This window comes from Dermacentor silvarum, chromosome 7, assembly GCF_013339745.2.
Source record: "Dermacentor silvarum isolate Dsil-2018 chromosome 7, BIME_Dsil_1.4, whole genome shotgun sequence".
In the NCBI taxonomy this organism is placed as follows: domain Eukaryota; kingdom Metazoa; phylum Arthropoda; class Arachnida; order Ixodida; family Ixodidae; genus Dermacentor; species Dermacentor silvarum.
The window spans coordinates 172,946,170-172,967,303 of record NC_051160.1 but is presented as its reverse complement, the minus strand read 5'-3'; the positions used below and the strand labels follow the sequence as shown (position 1 = coordinate 172,967,303).

The following is a 21,134-nucleotide window of genomic DNA, read 5'->3' as shown; positions in this document are numbered from 1 at the left end:
GTAATAATAATAATAATAATAATAATAATAATAATAATAATAATAATAATAATAATAATAATCTTCATTTCTGCGCCACTGGAAGAAATAATAATGCTAATAATATATATTGCTGCAACCGAGGTTATTTTTTCCCGTGCTCTCGTTGCGAGGCCTCTTTCGTGTCGCCGCGTTATCCCCAGCCGAGGTGCGAGAATGTTCTGCGCCGAACTGGTTGGGGGTGGGGCGACCGAGTCTCGCTGCCTCGAAGCTATTGCGTGCCGGGGCAGCTTGTGCGAATCCGTTCAACCGCGTCAGCTAAGAATGAAGTGCAGCATCATCGCCAGTGTTACGATCATGCCTCGACGTAGTAGTGGCAGTGCGAGAAGCTCATCAAGTCTGTCGTCCTGCGCCCATGGTTCTCCCTGTGTTCACACCCTCCGCGCTTGTAACCGAATGGAGCGTGCAGTTGAGCGCCCAACACTCGCTTTCTGTTTTTCCTGATGAGAACAGTGAATAAAGAAAGAAAAAAAAAAGGGGGGGGGGGGCTGTTTCGATTTCCAAGCAACGCGTTCCGGTGGTAGAACCCTGCTGCGGTCGGCAGAATAGCGAGTGGCTTTGATGGTCGGTACACTGTGTAGCACATAAAGAACTGCGCAATTTAGTATAACAACAAATAAATGAAAATCCGATTTGTCCTAGAATACCATTTGAACTTACTCATTCCAGCAGGCCGCAAGTGTTACTGCTCTGTCTATCAGAACTTACTATAGAGTATACATTACTATTGCGATATCAATTATATGGACACTCCAAGTGCACTTCTGCCGTCGGCGTCGCTGTGATGTTCCGTATATAGTCTAAAGGCGATAACGCCGCGTGCCGTATGCTGTATGCGCGAGTGAAAGCGTTAGGTTACGGAGGGAGGGGAGGGCGGGCGGGCTGACACTATGCTCGTTAATAAGTGAATGCTTGGAAATTTGTACGGCCGATAAAACTAATATCTTTAATTTGTATAGCTGTCTATTAATTCGCTATCGCAATTGATGCTTCGTCTTTGAAGCGATCGAGACTGCGGCTTTTTGTAATAAACCTTCGGAACTTGTTTATATTGCGCACGTTGAGAACATTACGCGCATCTATTATACTTGCCACGTGAGCACGCCTTGTTGCTACACAAAGATATATGAATGTCCGTGTATTGCTCGTCTTATGGCAGCGCCCACTGCTTGTTTGTGCCTCGAAGCACTCGCGCCGAACCGAACAATTTGTACACTGGTCTTGACACACGGGACGACAGATTTCTGTTGTGTTTCGCTGCTCTGCGTACATCGCAATGAACGTCAATTAAGCTGCCCACTTATCATGTTTGTACGTCCAGCCGCAAAACATTTCACGGCGCAAAAGTCGCGAACAACTATCGGTAATGAAACAGCAACCAGGAAACACTGTCAGATTATGATTTCAAAAGTATCCCCTGTGCTCGACGCCGGGCATCTGATTAGTGGTGCTGTCGTAGTTATCGTAAAACACTTGAAGAAAAAACAATAGTGAACACGGAGGCTTGCTTCAACGCACACACGCGCACACGCACACGCGCACGCGCACACGCACACACGCACACACAAACAAGTCTAGCCGGTGAAAGTTTGAGAGTGAAAAAAGAAAGAAAACTGCCGTGCACGAACGTACTGACAACGGGGAGCCCCCGCCCGGTCGCTTCTGCGAGGGGAAGGGAGGGGGCCAAGGCTGCCTCACCTGGACTCGTTGTAAGAGTAAAAAAGACGAGGAGCACGCGCCCGTCTTTCTCCTTCAGAGCCACTGCCGAACGGTCCTGCAGCCTTAAGTCACAACCCACGAACGAGCAGCTCGTCAAATACATTGGGCTCGTGTGTGTCACAAAGGAACAGCGGAAAGATATTTTCGGTTGCTGGTTTAAAAGCAGGTCCGGACCCTAGTGAAACACTGGCAAGCGCAAGCAAGCTTCGTTTCTGCGCGTTTCTGTTTTCGTTCCGCGGTAACTCACGGGGTGGACTCGTCGTGACACACCGTTCCCTCGATCGCTGCCGCGCAGCTGCAGGGAAGCGTGCATCCCGGCCATCGTAGTCTCGACGACTCTCCGTTGCACGATGCGAGTAAAAAAGTCGCAGTTTCGCCCTATGGGCGAAGCAATGAATGCGATAGCAACACAGCAATGCCATACGAAGTAAGGTGAGCGGCTTTGGTAGCAATATGAATTGTAGTAAACATGAGCTGATTAAGTAAGCAGGTGTGCTGGCGGCGTAAGTAGACCGACATGAAGAGAGACTCGATGACCACGAGAAGGCGCGTGTGAAACGGTGGTGTTGATGAGAAGCGCTGCCCGTGGGCAGCGCGTGCGAAGGGACACACCTGTAGCGGTGCACTGCCGATCCGGGCAGCATTGCATGTGTAGCGTGCGTTGGAAAATGTGGCCCGACTATTACTAACTGAATGAACAAGCGTGGTGTGAGCGCGCACAAACAAACATGAATAGATCACACTGAATGACTGCAGACAACGACTGTCAAAACGCTGGCAGCAAGCGCATACGCCGCAGCGGGCGAAGGTACGTGTGGTCTATCGCTTCAACGGAAACTGCGCGGCGAATGCACAGCCCATACAAAGGTCAGAGCCGTGTGGAGATAAGAGACGGTGCGAGCGAGCGACGAGCGCGGTTGTTGGCAAAGTAGAAGGTGCCCCCCCCCCCCCCCCCCCCGCTCCCCCCCGGCGCTGGCTTCCCGCTTCCTTGCCTGTGCGTGGGAGATTGAGTGCGTTCGCTCTCCGTGATAGCGTGCGTTCCCGCACGCTTCCGCTCGGGCATACGGCGCGCGGCGAAGATTTTATCTATACGGAACCTCACGGCGACGGCGACGCCGACGGCAGAAATCCGGTTGAAGTGTCCATATAATTGCTATCGAAATAAAATGTGTTCCGTGTCGGGACGGGGATGACGCGCCGTCCTCGTCTTCCTTCGCGGAAGCTGGCGACGCCGCGTTAGACTGCGCCGCCGGGGGCCCACGCTGCCCAGTCGTTTTCTCCTCGTAACCCTCGCTGCGTACCAGCGCTCCGTGGCACATTGGGAACGAGCCGTAAGTGAGCTCGCCGTCTTCGCCGGAGTAGTCAAGTCGTCGTGCCATCGACGTCACACCGTCGACGTCGCCGTGGGCCCGCGTCGCGCGCCTTGCACGTTGGCCCTCGCGAGCCCTGCATTAACCCCAAACGATGCCGGGCAACGTGCAAGATGGCTCGCGTATGGCGTCCATTGTCGCAGTGCGTGAGATCAAGAAAGCCGGCAGATCCCACGCCCTATGCGAATCGATGTTATGCGAAGCAGTGCGCCTACCAAGTTAGCGAAATGATCATGAGAGCACGAAGACGCAGGCGGCTGTTTCGTGGCCTACATAACACGCATGTCATGACCTCTCATTTATGTTCGCCATACGCTCTTGTCATACTATGGCAATTTTGGTACACACCAAGTTTACGAAACGACCATCAGAGCACAAAGACGTAGGCGGCTAGGTGATAGATAGATAGATAGATAGATAGATAGATAGATAGATAGATAGATAGATAGATAGATAGATAGATAGATAGATAGATAGATAGATAGATAGATAGATAGATAGATAGATAGATAGATAGATAGATAGATAGATAGATAGATAGATACTGTCAAAGTGGGAACTGTTCGGCAAAGAATGCTTCGCATTTAATAGGTTTTAAATCGATGCGCGTACGTGGCATTTGTCGCCCAACACGTGCCGCGTTGCATTTCGGCCGGTCTCCACTGAAGTCTCCGTGCCGCCGGTGCCTCCTCCCTCAGCCGCGGTCTAAAAATAGCTCCGCCGGGGCGTGGCCGTCCCTGGGAGGCCCCGAAACGGGACCGAGAGGAAAGCGGGTCACGCGCGTCCCCTGCGTCGGCGGCGCCCTCTCGGCCACTTCGCGCATTGGCTGGCACGAGTTCGGCGTCGGCACTCGCCGTTCGGGGCCAGTGTGCGCGCGCGGCTTTGGGCTAGCGGCGTCTGCGCGTCTGTCTCACGCCACGCGCTGCAACAGTGGCCGCGATTCGTGCCACGACGTATTCATCTCAGTCTGCATCGGCCGGTGCTTTGCGAAATCGGCGCACCTCGGCCTAAGCTAGCCGGTGCGTCAGCGTTTCTCCGATGTTGGTCCGATTTTTCCCATTGTAGAATAAGAAAGGATGGGAGCTTCTAGAGAAGCTCAGGGCACCAGTACCTCTAGAACCGAAAGAAGCGCGACACACGCCGAGAAAAGACGCATGCCACCGGGACTGTAGCAACAACTTTTGACTTATTTGAAACAAAAAGCGTTTTTTCATGCAGTCGATAGTCACGTGAGTGCGGTGAACATGCTCGCTACACACGTACACGCAAAAAAAAATTATACAAAAAGAATTGTAAATGGCGCGCGTTAGGCCAAAAGACATGCACGGACAGTTAGTTGTCCAGAGAAAGGAGTCGGAGCACGGTGCGCACCGTCACCGTTGGCTGCCGTATGTCGCCTGCGAGACACGTTGTACAGCGCGGACGTTCATCGTCGCCTCGACAAGTTGCCGACATCCGAGCGCTTTCGCTGGCGTTCACTCCGCTCGAAGTGAATTTCCCGTGAGCCCCGTTCTTATTAGTAGACGGCTTAGCGGCAGCGCCAACCTTTGTTTCCTTAGCGGGAAGGTTTAGCTCCCGTCTAAACTCGTGGGAACGGAGAAATCGTTTTTCAGTGTTGATTACGCTCGTTTAAAGAAGCTAAGACGTACTATTTCGAGGGAGCGCATTATGAATTTGTCATATTTACAAAAGAAGTCTTGATTATTGAAAACTTCGAAAGGACTTAAGTATTCCGTAACTCGGTAAGAAAAAAACAAGCAAAAAAAAAACGATATGACAATTCTGTAAACTGCACCGAATGATACGAAACGGGCAAGATTTATCTATTATACATAACTTAGAAATGTGCAACTAATAGACAGTTATAGCACTGCGTACGTAAGATCGCCACGTTCTGCAAAGTGCGCATGTGCAGCACGCAACACGAACGGTACGTGACGCGGCAGCTGCGTACGCACGCATGCGCACGTACGTGGGGAGCCTCACGTGCTGCTCTCGCGGTTCTCGTTTGTTCGGGAGAGCGCGAGACAAAAGAGTAAAAAAGAGAGCGCGAAACAAAAGGCGCAGTATACAAGTCCTCGTACTATAAGCGCTGTCGTGACAGGCGCAAAGCGCTTGCGTACGTATCATCATGCCGCAGTACCAAAACTTTCTCATTGGGAGCTTCGCAAAAGAGCGATTGTAAACATTATCTCGTACAGGCGGTTTGCGTGTAAGCTCGGGAGGGTATAGCGCGGCTGCTTGTTTGTTGTGCGAGTGTAGCTGATGCGATTTTTCAACTGCACCATCCCTGCGAGACCAGGTTGAGTCTGTGCGTGAGCGCATCGTGAGTCTTCTCAAAGTTTATAGTGGTAACACGTGCGCACACTCGAGCGATCCCTATGCATGAGGACAGCCAAATAATTCGTCGGCCCTTCCACTCGGTGAAGAACCAGCGCAGCTGAAACGTGCGGCCCCGGTGTATACCACATGGGTTAATGCCGAGGGTTCGTTATGAGGTTACGTTCGGCTGCGACGGAGAGAACGACGTCACTGACGCCCGCAGTCCGCCGTTGTCGTTCGACGTGTCGAGTTTGTTCGATGGCGTTGTTAGCAGCATTCGCCCGCCATTGCCGCTTGCCATCCTTCGAAATGAAATTGCTCCAAAAATTGAACCTGTCCGTTACGTAAGACAATGAATGGCTCATAGCTCCCTAAGCGCGGCCTCCCCATTATGACGACAGAAGTGAAATTCTACGCTGGAACGATGAGCGGCAACGGAAGAAGACGCTCGAGCCAATGCTGATGATGATAGTTTTCTGTACACAGGCGATTTCGCCTAGACCTTGGCTCTGCTAAAATTTCCAGTTGGTGATCGACACTTGCTGCTGCAATGCCAGTGTTGGACACAAGCTGCTCGGTTTGTCGCAGTCGCTTGATTGACCTGCTGCGCACGCGCGGGCTGCGACCGAGTGCAGCTGGCGAGACTCTGTGACGAAGCGATGAAGAATCTGTTTACACCGAGGCCCAGCCGGGCGGTTTACGGATGTCACACAGCAGCGGTCGGCTCGCTGCAGCACCGCTGTTCAGCTGCAGCCCACGTAGTTCCGAGTCGGTTGCACGCGGATCGACGTACGCTCCGTGGGTTGCTCAGCGCTGTGTATAGCTGTGGCGCCCGAGTGACATGACCGCTTGCCGGAGCGAGCTTCGTTTTTCGTCGTACTTACGCGAAATTTCGGTTGGTTGTAGTTTTACGCAACAACGCTTGTTCTTTGGTTGAATTTTGAGGTTTCATGCGCCGTAATGAGAATGTATATGGTGTTTCTCCGTGCCGATAATGGTCAAATTTTGCTCAACGTATGATTGCAGAATGAGAAAGAATGGCAGTTTCTACATAACCTCAACAGTCGTTAAATCGCGGTGGCAAATTTAAAATGTGCGTAACTTGTACGAAATAGCGAGTTACATTCGCGAGAGCGAAGCTGTCGAATACTTCGAGGCATACGCGACTATAATGCAGCCAATCGTGACACAGCGACATATCTCGTAAATTGTTCGGTGGGTATGAGCGTCTGAAGAGGGGATGGTTCTTGTATATGTTCGGAATTTATCGGTATTTGTTTCATTTATTGATTTTACCTTCTCCCAGGCAACGTCAGCACACGCCTGTGCCGCATTCGTTCAGACCGTTATATCTGGCTGTCTACTTCCGTGAAATGCGGGTTCATTGTCTGCGTAACTTGATGGGGCAAGTATCTTCCTTTCTCAACTTACCAGCAATATCAGTAAACTTGTGCACGTAAAGCGTATCGTGCCGCGTAATCGTGTCTCGTTCGCATGGGCCCCAGCGGACGATAACGCAGACCGATAACACAAACGGAAGTTTACTTTTGCACAGACCAAGTCTTGTCGCTGTTTTCTAAACGAACAATCCGATTACAACAACAAATCCCGACCTTGGCTGAGCGTACTATAAGAACACTTAGAAGAGCCCGGGCTACTTTTTTCCTGTTGTAATACGGCATTCAGTACCGTTCAACGACAAGGGGTAACATTTATGAACAATCAACATAAAATAAACCTCCCTCCTAAACCGCGTAATAAAATAGCCGCGCGTGCTATTGACGCGGCCAAACGGTGTCACGTGATCCCACTTTCCACGCAAGAACGATTGCAGCGCCGGCGCTTCGTGTGGTGGACCTCGGGCCCAAAAACCGAAACAGTGAAATATCAGCTCACTGTCAGGTTTGCCACCTTCTCTTCCTGGCGCACGGGGATGCGTCCCTGAGCGGCTTAAAAACGTCCGCATGGCGGAATCTGACAATGTCCAGAATTGATGCTCGATGATGAATTGCATCCCCAGGTTTCAGGTTGGCCGCGTAATGGTTCCAGCCGTGTTGGCTGTGGCAGCCGTCGTGATTGCGAGCGTTCGCGCCTCTTGTGCATAGCAGCAAGGTTAGTTGATAACCCACGTTGAAAGCGAGTAACTGCAACATCTGCAGTCGCTTTCGTTGAAGCGAGGCGGGAGTGCGGAGGACGTACGTTGTGTACACTCGAAGACGTGATTCAGCCTCGTCAGATCGTAAGGAGAAGCCGTCTTGTTCCATTACCAGCCCGACTGCGGCGCATTTGTCATCGGCTCACCGGTTCCATGTTATTGGGCACCCGAATGATTGCGAATAAATGCAGCGCGCCAGTGAAACAGTATTTGCAGCGAGCTCTCAGGCAGCATGGCACGTCCCCTTCGGCCGGTGGATGATGCGCGGCGCTGTCGCGTACAATAGCGGTTCTTCGTCGTCGACTGCACCCGCATCGGTGCCGAGGTGTGTGCACTCAGCTGTGCCGAGTCCATTTGCGAGGTGAGGTGCGCGTCTTACAAACGACCTCCCAGGCACCCCGGTTGTGCCACCGTCGCATGCGGGGGGTCCAGAGAGCTGAAAACACGCGGGTCGAGAATTCACTCGGAACAAAAACCAACGGAAGCTGAATAAATTACGATTTTTTAAAACCCACAAGAAGGAAAGCCCTGATCACGGTTGCTGTTGTCAGCCTCTGAAAATGAGCTGGCGTGCCGAATTTATCTAAGCGCGAGTTGGGCATTCTGTGGCCTTCGGCGCAAGATAGCCACAACTTAGAAAAGAAAACAAGGAGGTTTCGATTTATGCAAATCGTTTGCACCAAGCACAGCGTCAGCAAACCACTAAAGGCTCGTTCACACCGGCGGCTTGAGCAGGTCGCGCGACCATTTGCGGCCAAAATGCGACTGAGGGTGACCGATACTAACACCGGCAAGTGTGACCGGCCACTGGCCTTCTGCTCACAATTGCATCGCCACGTTAAATACCGTATATACAGACGCCTCGGCGTTCCTGCGCATCGGATTGGTTCAGCAGTTTTGCGACGGCAGTCGCGGGACCGAAAGGTCGAGCAGCGAGCGACTGACCCAAACTGGTCGCTTTTTGAGAAAAGCGACTATTTGTGACTGTTCGTTTTGCGACCAACTGTGTCGCTGTCAGTCGCCGGTGTGAATGAGCCTTAAAGGATGGTAACCGTACAAAGTCAGCAGACAGTGAATCGAAGGAAAGAATAGAAGACAATGGAGCTTTTCTAGAAAATTGAATTTTTTTAATATTGAAACACAATAGCGTTTAGCTTATTATGCTTAATGAAAAATAATATATGATTCTGTCAGAGCACAGGTATTCACCTCTCACCGGCTGGAACTTGCCTGTTTATCGCTTTCATTTTCTCTTTTTTATTTAGAGTACCGTACTTGCAATTCTAACTGTTGTATTCAAATATTTTGACACTTCCGCTTGAAAGAAGAGAGAGGAGCTAATTAGCGCGATGCTTTTGTTGGCTTCGTTGCCCGTTTGGGTCAAATGGTCGTTGCTTAACTACAGGTCGAGATCCCTGGCGTATTATTCCCGCTCGTCAAGTCCCTCTGGAATTCCGAAGAGCCGGTTTTATGTGTTGCTGGAAACTTGACAGAGACCACTGAAGCCTGTGTCATGGCTGAAATATGAAGTGCGACTTAGACGAGTCAGAGATAGACCCATATAGGCAACCGTTCGCACGCCTCACCTATCATACCTGCGCAACTCCGGATCGGCCCGCAGTTGGCTTAAAGGTGCGGCTCAAACAAGACGATAAGAAAACTGTCACGGACCACATTACAACAAACCGACCCATAATAGAAATGCGGTAACAGAAGACACCCGGAATGGTGGCGATACAAAAGGAAAGTACAAGTAAAGCGAATATGGCGCCCCGCTCGGGTCCGTAAGTTGCTGTTCCTGCGCTACAGGGATAAAGCGGGTCATCTGCACGGCCTTGAAGGACAGCGCCGGAGACAGGTCCGTTCTCTTGACGATTGAACGATCGCGCTCTCAGCTCCCTTCGGGGAGTTGCTTCAAGGCAGACATTAATGTCCACGTATAGGCCAGCCCTTGCTATAAAAATTTCCACTCGCTCACGCACTCACGCGTTTGGCATCCTTCAGGAGACGCGAAGGAAGCTAGTCTGGCTCCGTAAGTTTCCCTTCTGGAACACTCACCGCCAAGGGGAGTCTATACCTAATCCAGAAAACACGCAAAACACCAAATACTGGGGCGCCAGCCAGGTTGCCGTAACGCCACGACAGCGTCTGCTCTGCAGGTCTAGTAAGAACTGCATTGCATCCAAGGAGTGTAACTTAGCAAGTTTCGATAAACACTTCCTTTCCCGCAACTGCCCGAATGCAAGATATAATTTGTAGTGGGTGACGTCACATTCAGGTTACAATTAAGTGCCGCAGTCCCGAGCGTCACCCGCCGCGGGCCGCTCTTCCTTGGTCAGCAGTAGCCTGACAAAATCAACACTCCGTGGCCATCTTGGCTGGAATATTTCCTGGAAAAAATCAATATGCGGCTTTTGTCGCGAGTTACAAAATAAGCATCAATGAGAACATGTCAATTGCACGATTTGACCACCAAAAAAAAAAAAAACGTAAAAAACAAGTAATGAAACCAGTGAATGCATTTCGTTCAAAGGCAGAAATCGGATTTATCAAGCGGCGGAGATGTTGCTCGGTGGTTATTGTTGTTAGATTCTAAAAATACTTCTCTATCCTTCGGTAATCGTCACTGACGTTTTAGACCGTCAACGTTAGTCCTTCACGTGACGCGTCATTGTGCTTATTACCTGTGTGCAATGTGCATAAAGTTCCTGAATACTGTCTTGTTATTGTTTTTTTTTTCATATAACCTGTTAATTCTAGACTTACGTGCCAAAATTTCCATCAACCCACCGTGGTTGCTCAGTGGCTATGGTGTTGGGCTGCTGAGCACGAGGTCGCGGAATCGAATCCCGGCCACGGCGGCCGTATTTCGATGGGGGCGAAATGCAAAAAAACCCGTGTGCTTAGATTTAAGCGCACGTTAAAGAACCCCAGGTGGTCCAAATTTCTGGAGTCTCCCACTACGGCGTGCCTCATGGCACGCCGTAATATATATATATATATTTAAATTTCCATAGCAAATGCACATATGCGTCGTTGCATATGTGTCTTCATTGAATGGTAAAAAAAAAGTTACATTTTACGTTAACATAACTTCTGCTTTATTCAACTGTGCGTTAGTTCAGTTATTCATGACGTCAAAGGTGCGCTTCAAAGAGCGTACAACGCCGTGGTGCAAGACAAGAAATCCAGTCGTGTAGTATAATGTTCGTAGCAGAGCTGACGTCAGAAGGAGTGGGGCCATGTGGGTCGGGGACGCTGGCGCAGCAGAGATGCTTGACCGTCCTTGTCTTTTGCAGGACTCGGCGCTGGGCACGCCGGTAACGCTGCGAGTGGACAAGAATGGATTCTTCCTTTACTGGACGGATCAGAACAAGGTCAGTCTCACGTGTTGCCTTCGCATGGTGCGTCTGGTGACACGCGTTAGGTAGGCGCACTTTCGAGAACGCTGATGGAAATCTCAGAAGCAGATTGAAGTGTTATTTTGCCCTTTTATGTAATTGTGAGGTCGAACGTCCCGAAGCTGCGCAGTGTGCGTAATTTCGGAACGTTATACCCCATGCCGTAATGGAGCTTTGCGGGTAAACTTTGGGCAGACGAGCGTGGTTGCTCTTTTTTTTTTTTTTTTTTCAAGCATATGCTTCCGTGCCTGCAGAATGCTTCAACTGGTTCGGAAACCAGCTGATTCGTGACAGTGTAACGATGGCAGGCATGAGAAGTAGCAAGTCGCGAACTCAAGGACGTCGACTCGTGTATCTCTTTCTTGCATGCGGTGCGAGCTGATGCCAAGCTCGCGCAATTTTGGGCGCAGTCTATCCTTCTCCGCTCGTATTCTTGGGCGGAGATCGTATAGGCGTCTCGATCAGCGTTTGACTTAGAGGCGGCAAAAGCGACGCACGAGGTCACCAGACGTTGTGGCACGTGCGACAGGTGCACGATTAACAACGGCGCAGTAAGCATGGACGGAGAGAGACGCAAGACCTGCATGCTTATATTTAGTTTCATAGTGACGTTGTGCCACGTGGCAACGCAAGCAAAAAAGAAAAAGAAAGAAACGACAACTGGGGGTGTCCTCTTGCGTCTTTTAGTACGATTTTTCATCCACTTGCGAGGGTTGAACAGGTGGCCTAAAAGCGATTCCGAAGCTATCGCGAGGGAATAATTCGGGAAACGTGACGCCAGACGTTTCACAGAGCAGCACCCGTGGTTTGGGCTGCGGAGCTTGGAAGGCAGGCCGCACCGTCGGTCACGAATTTCTTTGTAGCAGTGCAGGCGGACATGACCCACGTTGGAGGCATCCAACAGAAAACTCGAGGTGCGTTGAGCGTGCGCGTCACAGTGGGCTCGAAATCGCGAGAGGTATGGCAATGTCACTTTGATGAATGACAGTGTGCAAGGTTGCCCGTGTGTCCAGACTTCATCGCAACCTGCCATCGCATACATAGGTAGCTTTCGGTGCTAGGCGCCGGCCTAGTTCCTTTCCGTGCCTGTTTTCGTTAATGATGGGCCAGCACCACTTAGCCTACCGTCCTCTTGCGTGACCTTGCATGACCCTGCAAACAGGCGGTTAGAGCTCGAGTTGTAACCGGCTGTACGAGACTGCGTAAGCGACAGTGCACGCAGGAAAAACTTGATTTGGGCGAGTTGGTTGCAGAGCGCAGCGTGATTGGGACGGAGGTAGAAGAACACAAAAGGACACGCGCTGGCTTGGACACATTTCGTTGGCGCATGCTATATAGCGCTGTCCACAGGAACGACGACGACGTGTGCTGCTTCTTGTTCGGCAGCCGCTGGACGAGGAGCTCGCTTGTGTTTAAGGGAACACTAAATGTCATCTCAAATATGCTAAAAACGATCACCGTTAGCGGAGAGCCTTGATTAACTGGAAAACAGGGCCGGCGTCATCTTCAATTCCTCATCTAAAACGAAAAGCAGCGAGTGAAACCCATACACAAGGAGCACACAAGACGAGTAACAGCTGACTTCTGTCGATCACATAAACCCACGAGGTCTCCCCAAGCGCTCGCGCCAGCACAAAGCAACACTACAACCACCACGTGTTACGCACGTCAGTACTCCAACATACTAGCACATTCTTGGTTCTAGATACGGACGCTCCTTTTATTGCGATAGCAGTTACATGTACACTCCAGACGCGCTTCTGCTGTCGGCGTAGCGGTCGCCGTGAGGTTCCGTATAAAGTCCGAGGGCGATAAAATCGTCGCCGCGCGCCCTATGCTGTATATGCGAGTGAAAGCGTACGAGGGTGAGCCGGCGATTGCGGCTCAATCTTGCGCACGCAAGGGAGGAAAGCGGCAAGGAAGCGCGCCGTCTGTCGTCGCGCACAGCGCTCCGGGGGCCGGGTAGGCAGGGAGGGTTCTACTCCGGCCGCTGTATCTTGTAAGCCATCTGCGTCGAGGGCCACAGTCCGCCTTGCGCTGTTTTCGCAGCTTAGTTCGCGTTCATGCGAGACGGAGCTCGAAGGTCAATTCGCTCGCTGCTGCTGCCGTGCTTACTCCCTTAGCGTTTTGGCATACAAGTTTGTACGGCTGATGAAACTACTATCCTTACTTCGTCCCCTAATTTGCTATGGCAGTCGAGGGCCAAACTGCGAGTTAAGGCGAACGACGGTACACTGATGCATATGTCATTGTGCTTCTTAAAGTGGAAGGCCTGTAAAATTGTTCGCACAATTCGCGTTTTGCGCCGGCTGTTTTGCGCCGGTTTCGCGTCATCGCTCGCCCCCTTGGCGCCGCGCCGAGAGCCAGCTGATCCAAGTTGAGCCTTGCAGCGAACCAGGGGCCAGATTCTCAAAGCTTTTCTTTCGTAAGTGCTCTTTGCTATTGACCAGCCGCCAGGGATAACAATATGTCTTGCATCCGGATTGGCTGAATTTCCTTCTTACGAACAATTCTAGCGTAAGAAGTTTTTGGGAATTCGGGCCCAGGTTCTCACGTTACTTCGTACAGTTCTCTCAAGCGGTCGTGATGGCTGCCGCGCTATTGCTGTGCGCCGGCGGAAAGACAGCCACGCATCATTTCATTGTTCCCCGAAAGAAGCAGCCGACGCGCCATCGGAGACCAACATGCATAAAAAACTTGCTCTAAAAAAAAGAAAAAGAAAAGAAAGTGACTCGGAGCGACTTCTTTATTCCCGGTTAACAGAGTATTGTTTTCTTTTCATCTATTTTAAATTTGATGCGGGCTTTTCAAATCGCGGAGTGCGCTTTCGCTTAGGCAGGTGCTTTAATGAGCGCCAGCGCCGTGTTCGTCGTTTCTTCGTCTTGTGTTCCGGCAATTTTGCGCTGTTCCCCTACCTTCGCACCATTAACCAACTAGCCCAAGCCACAACCCTAGCAATGCGTCAATGAATTATAGTGATGTACGCTTTGCCTTAATTTCGTGTTATTAGTTTAGTGTTGCGCCCGAGCCTTAGTATTACTAATGCCTTAAGCAGCAGCGATATTCTCGCTTATCTACATTTGTCCGCAGGCACGGTAGCAGGAACAACGATAGCTAGCTCAGAAGTTGACCATGACACGTGGCATGCCGCGAGGCGACCTATCGTTTTGATAGCATGCTTTAGTTCAGCGGTCTCATCAGCAGATGCTGTTTTCTCGTTCGACGTGCAGCTACCAGTTTGCTTGCTCGCAAGACATTTAGTAGTAACCGCAAACAGCGCTTGTTCCAGCTTTGGAGCATTCGACCTTTTATCCCAAGAGACTTCCCACTTTTTGCCCTTGTCCTGTCAGTGCGCCGTATGCGTATTTAGCTTCTGAAATGACAATACACGTGACTGCTTGTGCATTGTGGGATGGGATGTACTGCAGCGCGCCACAATCACCTGCAGCAGTGAAGCAGCGCCGCACACAAGTGCAGAGAGGCCTGCTACGCACAGGCCTCCCCCCGGCTGGCTTCAAAGGCTCCTTTAAAAATGAAATTTAATGCGGCTCGCCGAGCAAGCCGGATGATTGCATGCTCAGCAACTATTTCCGTGGTTTCGTCGCTGAAATCGTTGAGAAAGATCAATATAAGAAGGACGCTTTCGGCTTCGACGAAACACCTCGATTCGACGCCACAATCGATCAACATGAGTCCCCCCTCCCTCCAAAAAAAAAAAAAAAAAAAAAAAGCTGAAGTACCGCTGTGACCCTGGAATATCGCAGCCATCTTTGTTTATTTTGGTAGTCTTGCCAACACATGTAACGGATTCTGGAGTGGCGAATTGTTTCCGAGCTAAATACTGGAACACAGCCGCAGTGACTGCAACGATGAGCTCCATGAGGCTACCTTGTTTTTGTGTTCGCTCAGCCTCTGGTTTATATACCGCCCTGTTTGACCAATATAAACTTTTCCGCAAGTCCCAGGCATTTGTATACCACCTGTGAGGCGCAGTTCACAAATGTGTTGTTCTGATTAGGGGAGCAACTGTAGCTGCTGTCGTAATCTGCAGAATTAAGTACGCGAACACGAGTAGAAAACTTCGATAACGCCCAAAACACAGCGTTCACACCTTGCCACTCAGCCACTTTCTTTAGGCGATACTTCGTGCAAGCAAGGAACATCTTCTGGCTTCACCCCTGCTCATTCTGTTTTTTTTTTTTTTTTTTTTTTTTTGAAGAGCGCGTTTCATTTGCTTCAGGTACTTTTTTAGAAGTGCCAGTGGATCCGGCTCCCGTCATGCCTTCCACTAGCTATTTAAATTGCCATCACATTGTGTGAGCAGCTCCTATAGCGTGCTTTGAAAACACGAATCTGCAATTCCTGTCCCGATTACATTAGAATGGCTCGCCTAAGAAAGCAACTGCGCTTTCTTCGAACAGTGTACGTGCCATTCATTAATAAAGGGCAGCAGCACATCAAAGAGCTGGTTAGAGTTATCACTAGGTATTTCAAGCGTACATCAGCCGAACACGCTTTGAAGATGTGATTGCCACAGAGAGTGCCAGCATTTCTGAAATGACTAAACACTCGTCCTTGAGCTTTTTCTAAAAGTTTGCTAGAAAGGTGTTGCGGAGCACTGGTGCTAAACCTGACCCGGTACAGAATATTCCTTCGTTCTGGAGGTTTACATTCCATTCAAAGGGTAGGAGATAATTACATCAACTGGACCGGTTATCTTAAACTTGGGTAATTTTAACTATTATGCACGTGACGGGAATGTCGTCGCGCAAAATGTGTCTGATCCCTTTCTTTTTTTCTTTTTGACACTGCATTTCTTTGAAAAAATGGGGAATTAAAAAAAAAAAACAAACTTGGAAAAAGGCATTCTCGGGGTTACACCTGCCTCCTCTCCTGTTTCTCGCTCCTTTTCGCTTCTGAGTTGCGCCAATGCCGACAAAAGGTAGTGGAATATCAACTTGCCCCGGACCCTCGCGGGCATGGTCGATGCCTAGCCCGCCATCTTGGAGGAGAAACGTTGGCGTGACCCTGCAAACTTCTCGCGTTGTATCGGGGGTGGCTTTTGCGCGCTGCGTTAGCGCGGACCGGCTTCAATTAACGGCGGGTTCTCGTTAAAGATTCTCCAGCGCCGCTGGCAATGCATAATGAATACAGCCTGCGCAAGGTTCCCTGCTGCGCGATCTGAGTGCCCGAAAGGGTTTAGCGTGCTCAAATATGCATCGCATTTTCTCCGGCAACAGTCGCGCCGCCCCGCTGGAACAGCGCGCCCCGGCGGTGCGCGTGCCTCGCGTGTAGTGGACGCCTTGCGTCGGGGTATATAGAGTGGAATCCCGCCGCCTCGTCAAAAGGCGACGAACACGTTCGTCGGGTCCTTGGCCCTTTTGTTAAGCGCTTGGCGCTTCTCTTGGCCAGCGTTTCCTTGCTTCTTTGACGCTGGCATGTTTCACAGGGTGTCTCACAGGAAGGCAAGGTCCCCGCAAGGGCGTCAGCGTCTGCAGTCGTTTAGGATGTTGCGACACCACGGACCCGAGCACGTGGGGTCAGACCCTACCGCGCGTGCGTTGCTTTGCCGTGTCCCGGGAAAAGGGGATCCTGGGGATTAAGCCCATGCTGAGTATTTCGACTGGCAATACAGCCCTTTGGTTTCGGCTTCACGTAGACGGCACCCTCGCGCTGACCCACCCAAAGGAAATCGGTAGTTGCCTTTTCCTGTCTCTCTCTCTCTCTCTCCGACCTTCGTATTTTTTTCTCCCTTTTAATCTTTATTCTTCTCACTTCCTTTTACTTGCTATTTTCCAGGCAGCATGGCTTAACGTGGTGTTATTTATCTAATCTTGGGTATGTTATATTAGCTATGTACAGTTTGCGTCACCTTAGGGTCTCGTAGCGCACCCTTTTTGGGCTCGGTGGTGGTGGCTGGCTGTCATAAGTGCCCAATTAAAATCAATTTCCCCGACTGCCTGTTCGCCCTCTTTCGAAAAGAGGGCGCACCGAGGACTCTCTATTTTTCACCCAGCACAAAGAGATCTACCTAAAGTACCACGTAACTAAAGTACTGCCAAAATCCTGCAAACACTGCAAGAACATTCTCACCGTTGGTAGTAGCGAAGTGTCTCACTGAAAAAAAATCCGACGACACCTAAGCACTTCTTATGAGTTGTGAATGTCCAATTGAACGCCGCTGAGCGGTACTTCGAGTTACGAATCCTGGCGAGCAAGTAAGCGCGTTTTGATTTGGGCTTACCGAGACGCAGTTATAACGCAAGCGATAGACAAGGAACGCGCGGATAACACAGGCTTCCGAGAGCGAGGGTGTCGCGGCGATGCCCTCCCCCCTCTCGCAACACCGCGGCAGCAGGTGCTCCTGGTACACCCCCCGCTCGGCCACCCGACGGGGCGCTGCCTGTCTCATCATAGGTGGCACCAGGATACCATGGGAGAGGACAGTCACATACCTCGGGTTGCAGATTGACCACCTGCTGACTTGGACTCCCACTGTGAAGGCTGTGTGTTGGCGCAGGTCCAGAGGGTCCAGAGAGCGGTCAGAGGCATTTTCCTGAGGGGGCGGGGATGCTCGCCATCCTGGGCGCTGCGACTGCATTCAGCAGCCGCCACCTCCAGGCTGCTCTATGCCCTGCCACTGACTACCCTCTCACCAAACCGGCTGACACGTCTGGAACAACTCCACCGGGGCTTCGTCAGGAGCGTGCTGGGGCTGCCCCGGTCCTCACAGATAGCGGCAACGCTTACAGAGGTGGGAGCGCGGCCTTTGTCTATCCTGCTGCAGCAGCGTGGCTTGCTGCACATTGACAGACTGGCCCACGCCCCTGATGGAGAACCCCTGCTCACCCGCCTGGCGGGCCGACCCTCTTCCAGAATGGGGAGCCTGGTCGAGACCTACCAGACAGTGGTCGGCCAGGTACCTCCAGCGGTGCGACTCCCACCATCACACGAGAGGACCTTGGTCATCTGCACCTCACTGGAGGGACACTCCAAGCGCCCTTCTTCCAGCTGCACACTCCTGCAGGTGGCCACCTCTAAGCTAAAGGAAGAGCTGGCAGGGAGACTGCTCGTCTTCACGGATGGCTCCGTCCTCTCTGACACCGGCTCAGCCACTGCAGCCTGTGACCCTCCTGGAGTACTTGTTGCGGTGGCCAGCGACTCAAGAGCAGCTCTCCAGGCCGCAGTGTCTCCCGGAAAGGCTGGCCTTAGTGCACCCTCTTGGTAACCAAGCTTCACGCCCTCCGCGCCAGTTGCACCGATGTCTCGTTGCACTGGATCTCTGCACAGGTGGGTATCCCGGGCAATGAAGAGGCAGATGTCTTGGCAAAGGAGGCACACGGCATGGACACGGCACTCAGCCCGGAACTCATTGCCTCAGACTACTCCAGGAGCACCTTGCAGCGACTGAGCTGTCACCCCGACGCACGCGTGGCGAGGCGGAGTCCCCCGACACGGGTGGCGGACCGGGAACTGACAAGGAGGGAGAGATCCCTCCTGCTACGCCTACGGATTGGCTGCTGCTGGACAGCCGCCCGGAGCTTCCGCCTGGGTAGAACTGACTCACCAGCATGCACACAGTGCGGGGCAGACGAAACACTGGAACACCTCCTATGTTTCTGCCCCGCACTCAACCAACACCGAGCCACCATGGTGGCTCAACTACGCCGCATGGGTCTCCTCCAGCACGAACCTGCGCTTCCCAGCCCGCAGTTCCAGCAGGGTATTCGTACTCTGCTACCTTGCCGATTCGATGCTGGCTGACCGACTGGAAGGGCACACTGCCCGAGACGATGACTACCCTCTCCCTCCCCTTCTTCCACTTTTCCTACGTTCTATCCCCTTTCCCCGCCCCTCAGATGCTGAGCCGTGCTCCCTATGAGGGCTGCAGAAACATGCATCTTTTCTTATTTCCTCAACCTCTCTACCTACCCTTTCGCCCGCTCTGCTCCGTCGAGGCCCGAACCAGCGCGCCTCTTGACGTGGCGTCGAAGCCAATGGTAAGTTCCGCAGCTGTAGACGCCGCCGGCTTTTTCGCTCAATGACGCTTTCGCATCAAAGCTAGGTCCCGATTACATAGTCACGAAAATGGTCACCGGTGATCTTTTGCTTCAAGTGCGCGACAACACCAGTTCGAGAAGCTGTCCAAACTTGTTCAACTTGTTAACACCCCGATTTCGATAAGCCCCTATCGTTCTGCGAATAGCACAGGAGGAGTTATAACTGAACAAGACCTACTATATTTGGCTGAAACAGCTGCTTGAGGCCTGGAAGGAACATGTCACGCATTTCTAGCGAATTTAGATCCGACGAGACGAGGAAGAAATTCTGACAAAACACCTCATTCTCACCTTTCATTCAAGCACACTCCCTGAACACATCGAAACAGGCCACACCAAAATACATGTCAGGACGTACTATCGACCAAAAAAGTTTACGGACCGAGGGATCTGACAAAAAGCTGAATATCTCGGCAGCCTCAAAACGCAGCCTGTTATTCCCATTTGCAGTCTCTACAGGTATATATGTGAACGACATTGTGATGTAAGATTTTACTGGCTACTTTTTAAAGGCTGCTCGGATGTTTAGCGTTTTCTGAGATCCCGTGGTCCGTAAAACGTTTTTGGTCGATAGTACGTACCAAAACCACGACGCTGTTTTAAGTGCCAACGATTCGGTCACAGCTCTCAGAGCTGCTGAGACCGTATCACCGGTGTAAAGTGCGCGTCGCATGACCACCCCACGGACAACTGCAACGACCCACCCCACTGTGCAAATTGTGACGGTGAACACACAGCCTATTGTCGCCCGTAACCTTCACGGAAGAAGAAATCATTACCCTCAAGAAGAAAGAAAACATTACCTCCAAAGAGGCGCGCAAACGCCTTTCTTTGTAGAGAGGCGTTCATTCTCCGAAATGGCACGGCATGGGGCAGTGCCACTACGGCTCTCGGCGGCCGTTCGGGCCACACATAGGTGTCCACATTTCAGGATAGGATGTCTTGACGTTTGTAACTATTATGATGTTCCCTAAGTTACCCTCACCGATAACAGCATCTTCAAAAGTGCAGTAATAATTGAAGCAAAGGACACATGTACGAAGCAGAAAAAGCCGGTGTGATAGGGCAAGAAAACGCGATCGGCAACACTTATGCACAGTTCACTTCTGAGCACACGCACAACACATAAAACGAGCACTTTTACGCCTAGTAACGCTGCGACACATATATATCCCGATTTGTTATCCTGCGAACACTTCGTAACAGCAACAACACAGCTCGAACGTCGCGGTCACCACAGCAGCCGGCAAAACGGCTCACACGCAGTATAGCACACGAGGAATGACAGCGATAACGAGGAAACAAATCTTATCGCTACTGATGCCTGTCATCATTTCTGAAAGTTGTAAGGACTGATGTTCACGACTTCGCGACAACTAACCGCATACACAGAACACATACAAGTCGCGTACGCTGGGTGCGCCCATCGGACACTTTTCGCTTCGCCACGCCCTGAACATGTGTCGTATACTCAGAATACACGGGTATGTGATGGCCTTCTCGTTTGCAATGCACACGCGCAGCACGGCACAAGAAATCGCTAAGTCGACGGCTTGAAATATTTCTTCCGACGCACGCGCAAACACAACACACTTCTCCGCTCCGTCTGTTTCTGTCGGCGATCGCCCGCACTGATGAGGCCTGGGAGGGTACACGGGCTTGCTGCCTTCGATGACTATCTCCGTGGGTGCTGGATAACTCTGGTAAGAATCAGAAGAACGAGCAAAATACTGTTTCTGACGCGGCTGTAGCCTAGGCCTCGCGTCACCGCTTCGCTTCGAGAAAGCGCCATGTTTACTGTGATGACGTCCTACGCCGTCCGCCTCGTACCAGCGAATGAGAGACAAGCAGGGATGCGGATGGCAAAGTTGCGTCCGCCCGTCCAGACGATCGGACAGCCTTCCGCCCCAGAAGGTGCGTGCGAAGAGGACGGGCGGATTGAGCGAGTATAGGCCATCAGCGTAAGCAGGTCTTCCGCCACCAATCAAGAACAGCTCGCACTCCTCCAGGGGTTCAAGGAGGGTCCGCGAGCGGGCTTCCATCGCCTCAGCGTCCCATCGGAACCCGG

General features: G+C 51.5%; 2 protein-coding genes across 3 annotated transcripts in view; both read left to right on the top strand.

The window, feature by feature from the left end:
• LOC119458699 (uncharacterized) overlaps window positions 1-21,134 on the top strand; it is a 604,514-nt gene that overhangs the window by 282,615 nt on the left and 300,765 nt on the right. The gene's annotated exons all lie outside the window — the stretch shown is intronic.
• The window catches only part of LOC119459342 (1-phosphatidylinositol 4,5-bisphosphate phosphodiesterase classes I and II-like), a 343,616-nt gene that overhangs the window by 101,738 nt on the left and 220,744 nt on the right, over window positions 1-21,134 (top strand). The window contains exon 2 of the mRNA XM_049671676.1: window positions 10,905-10,982. Within this exon, the coding sequence (XP_049527633.1) occupies window positions 10,905-10,982 (78 nt within the window). The remainder of the gene's footprint in view (window positions 1-10,904; window positions 10,983-21,134) is intronic.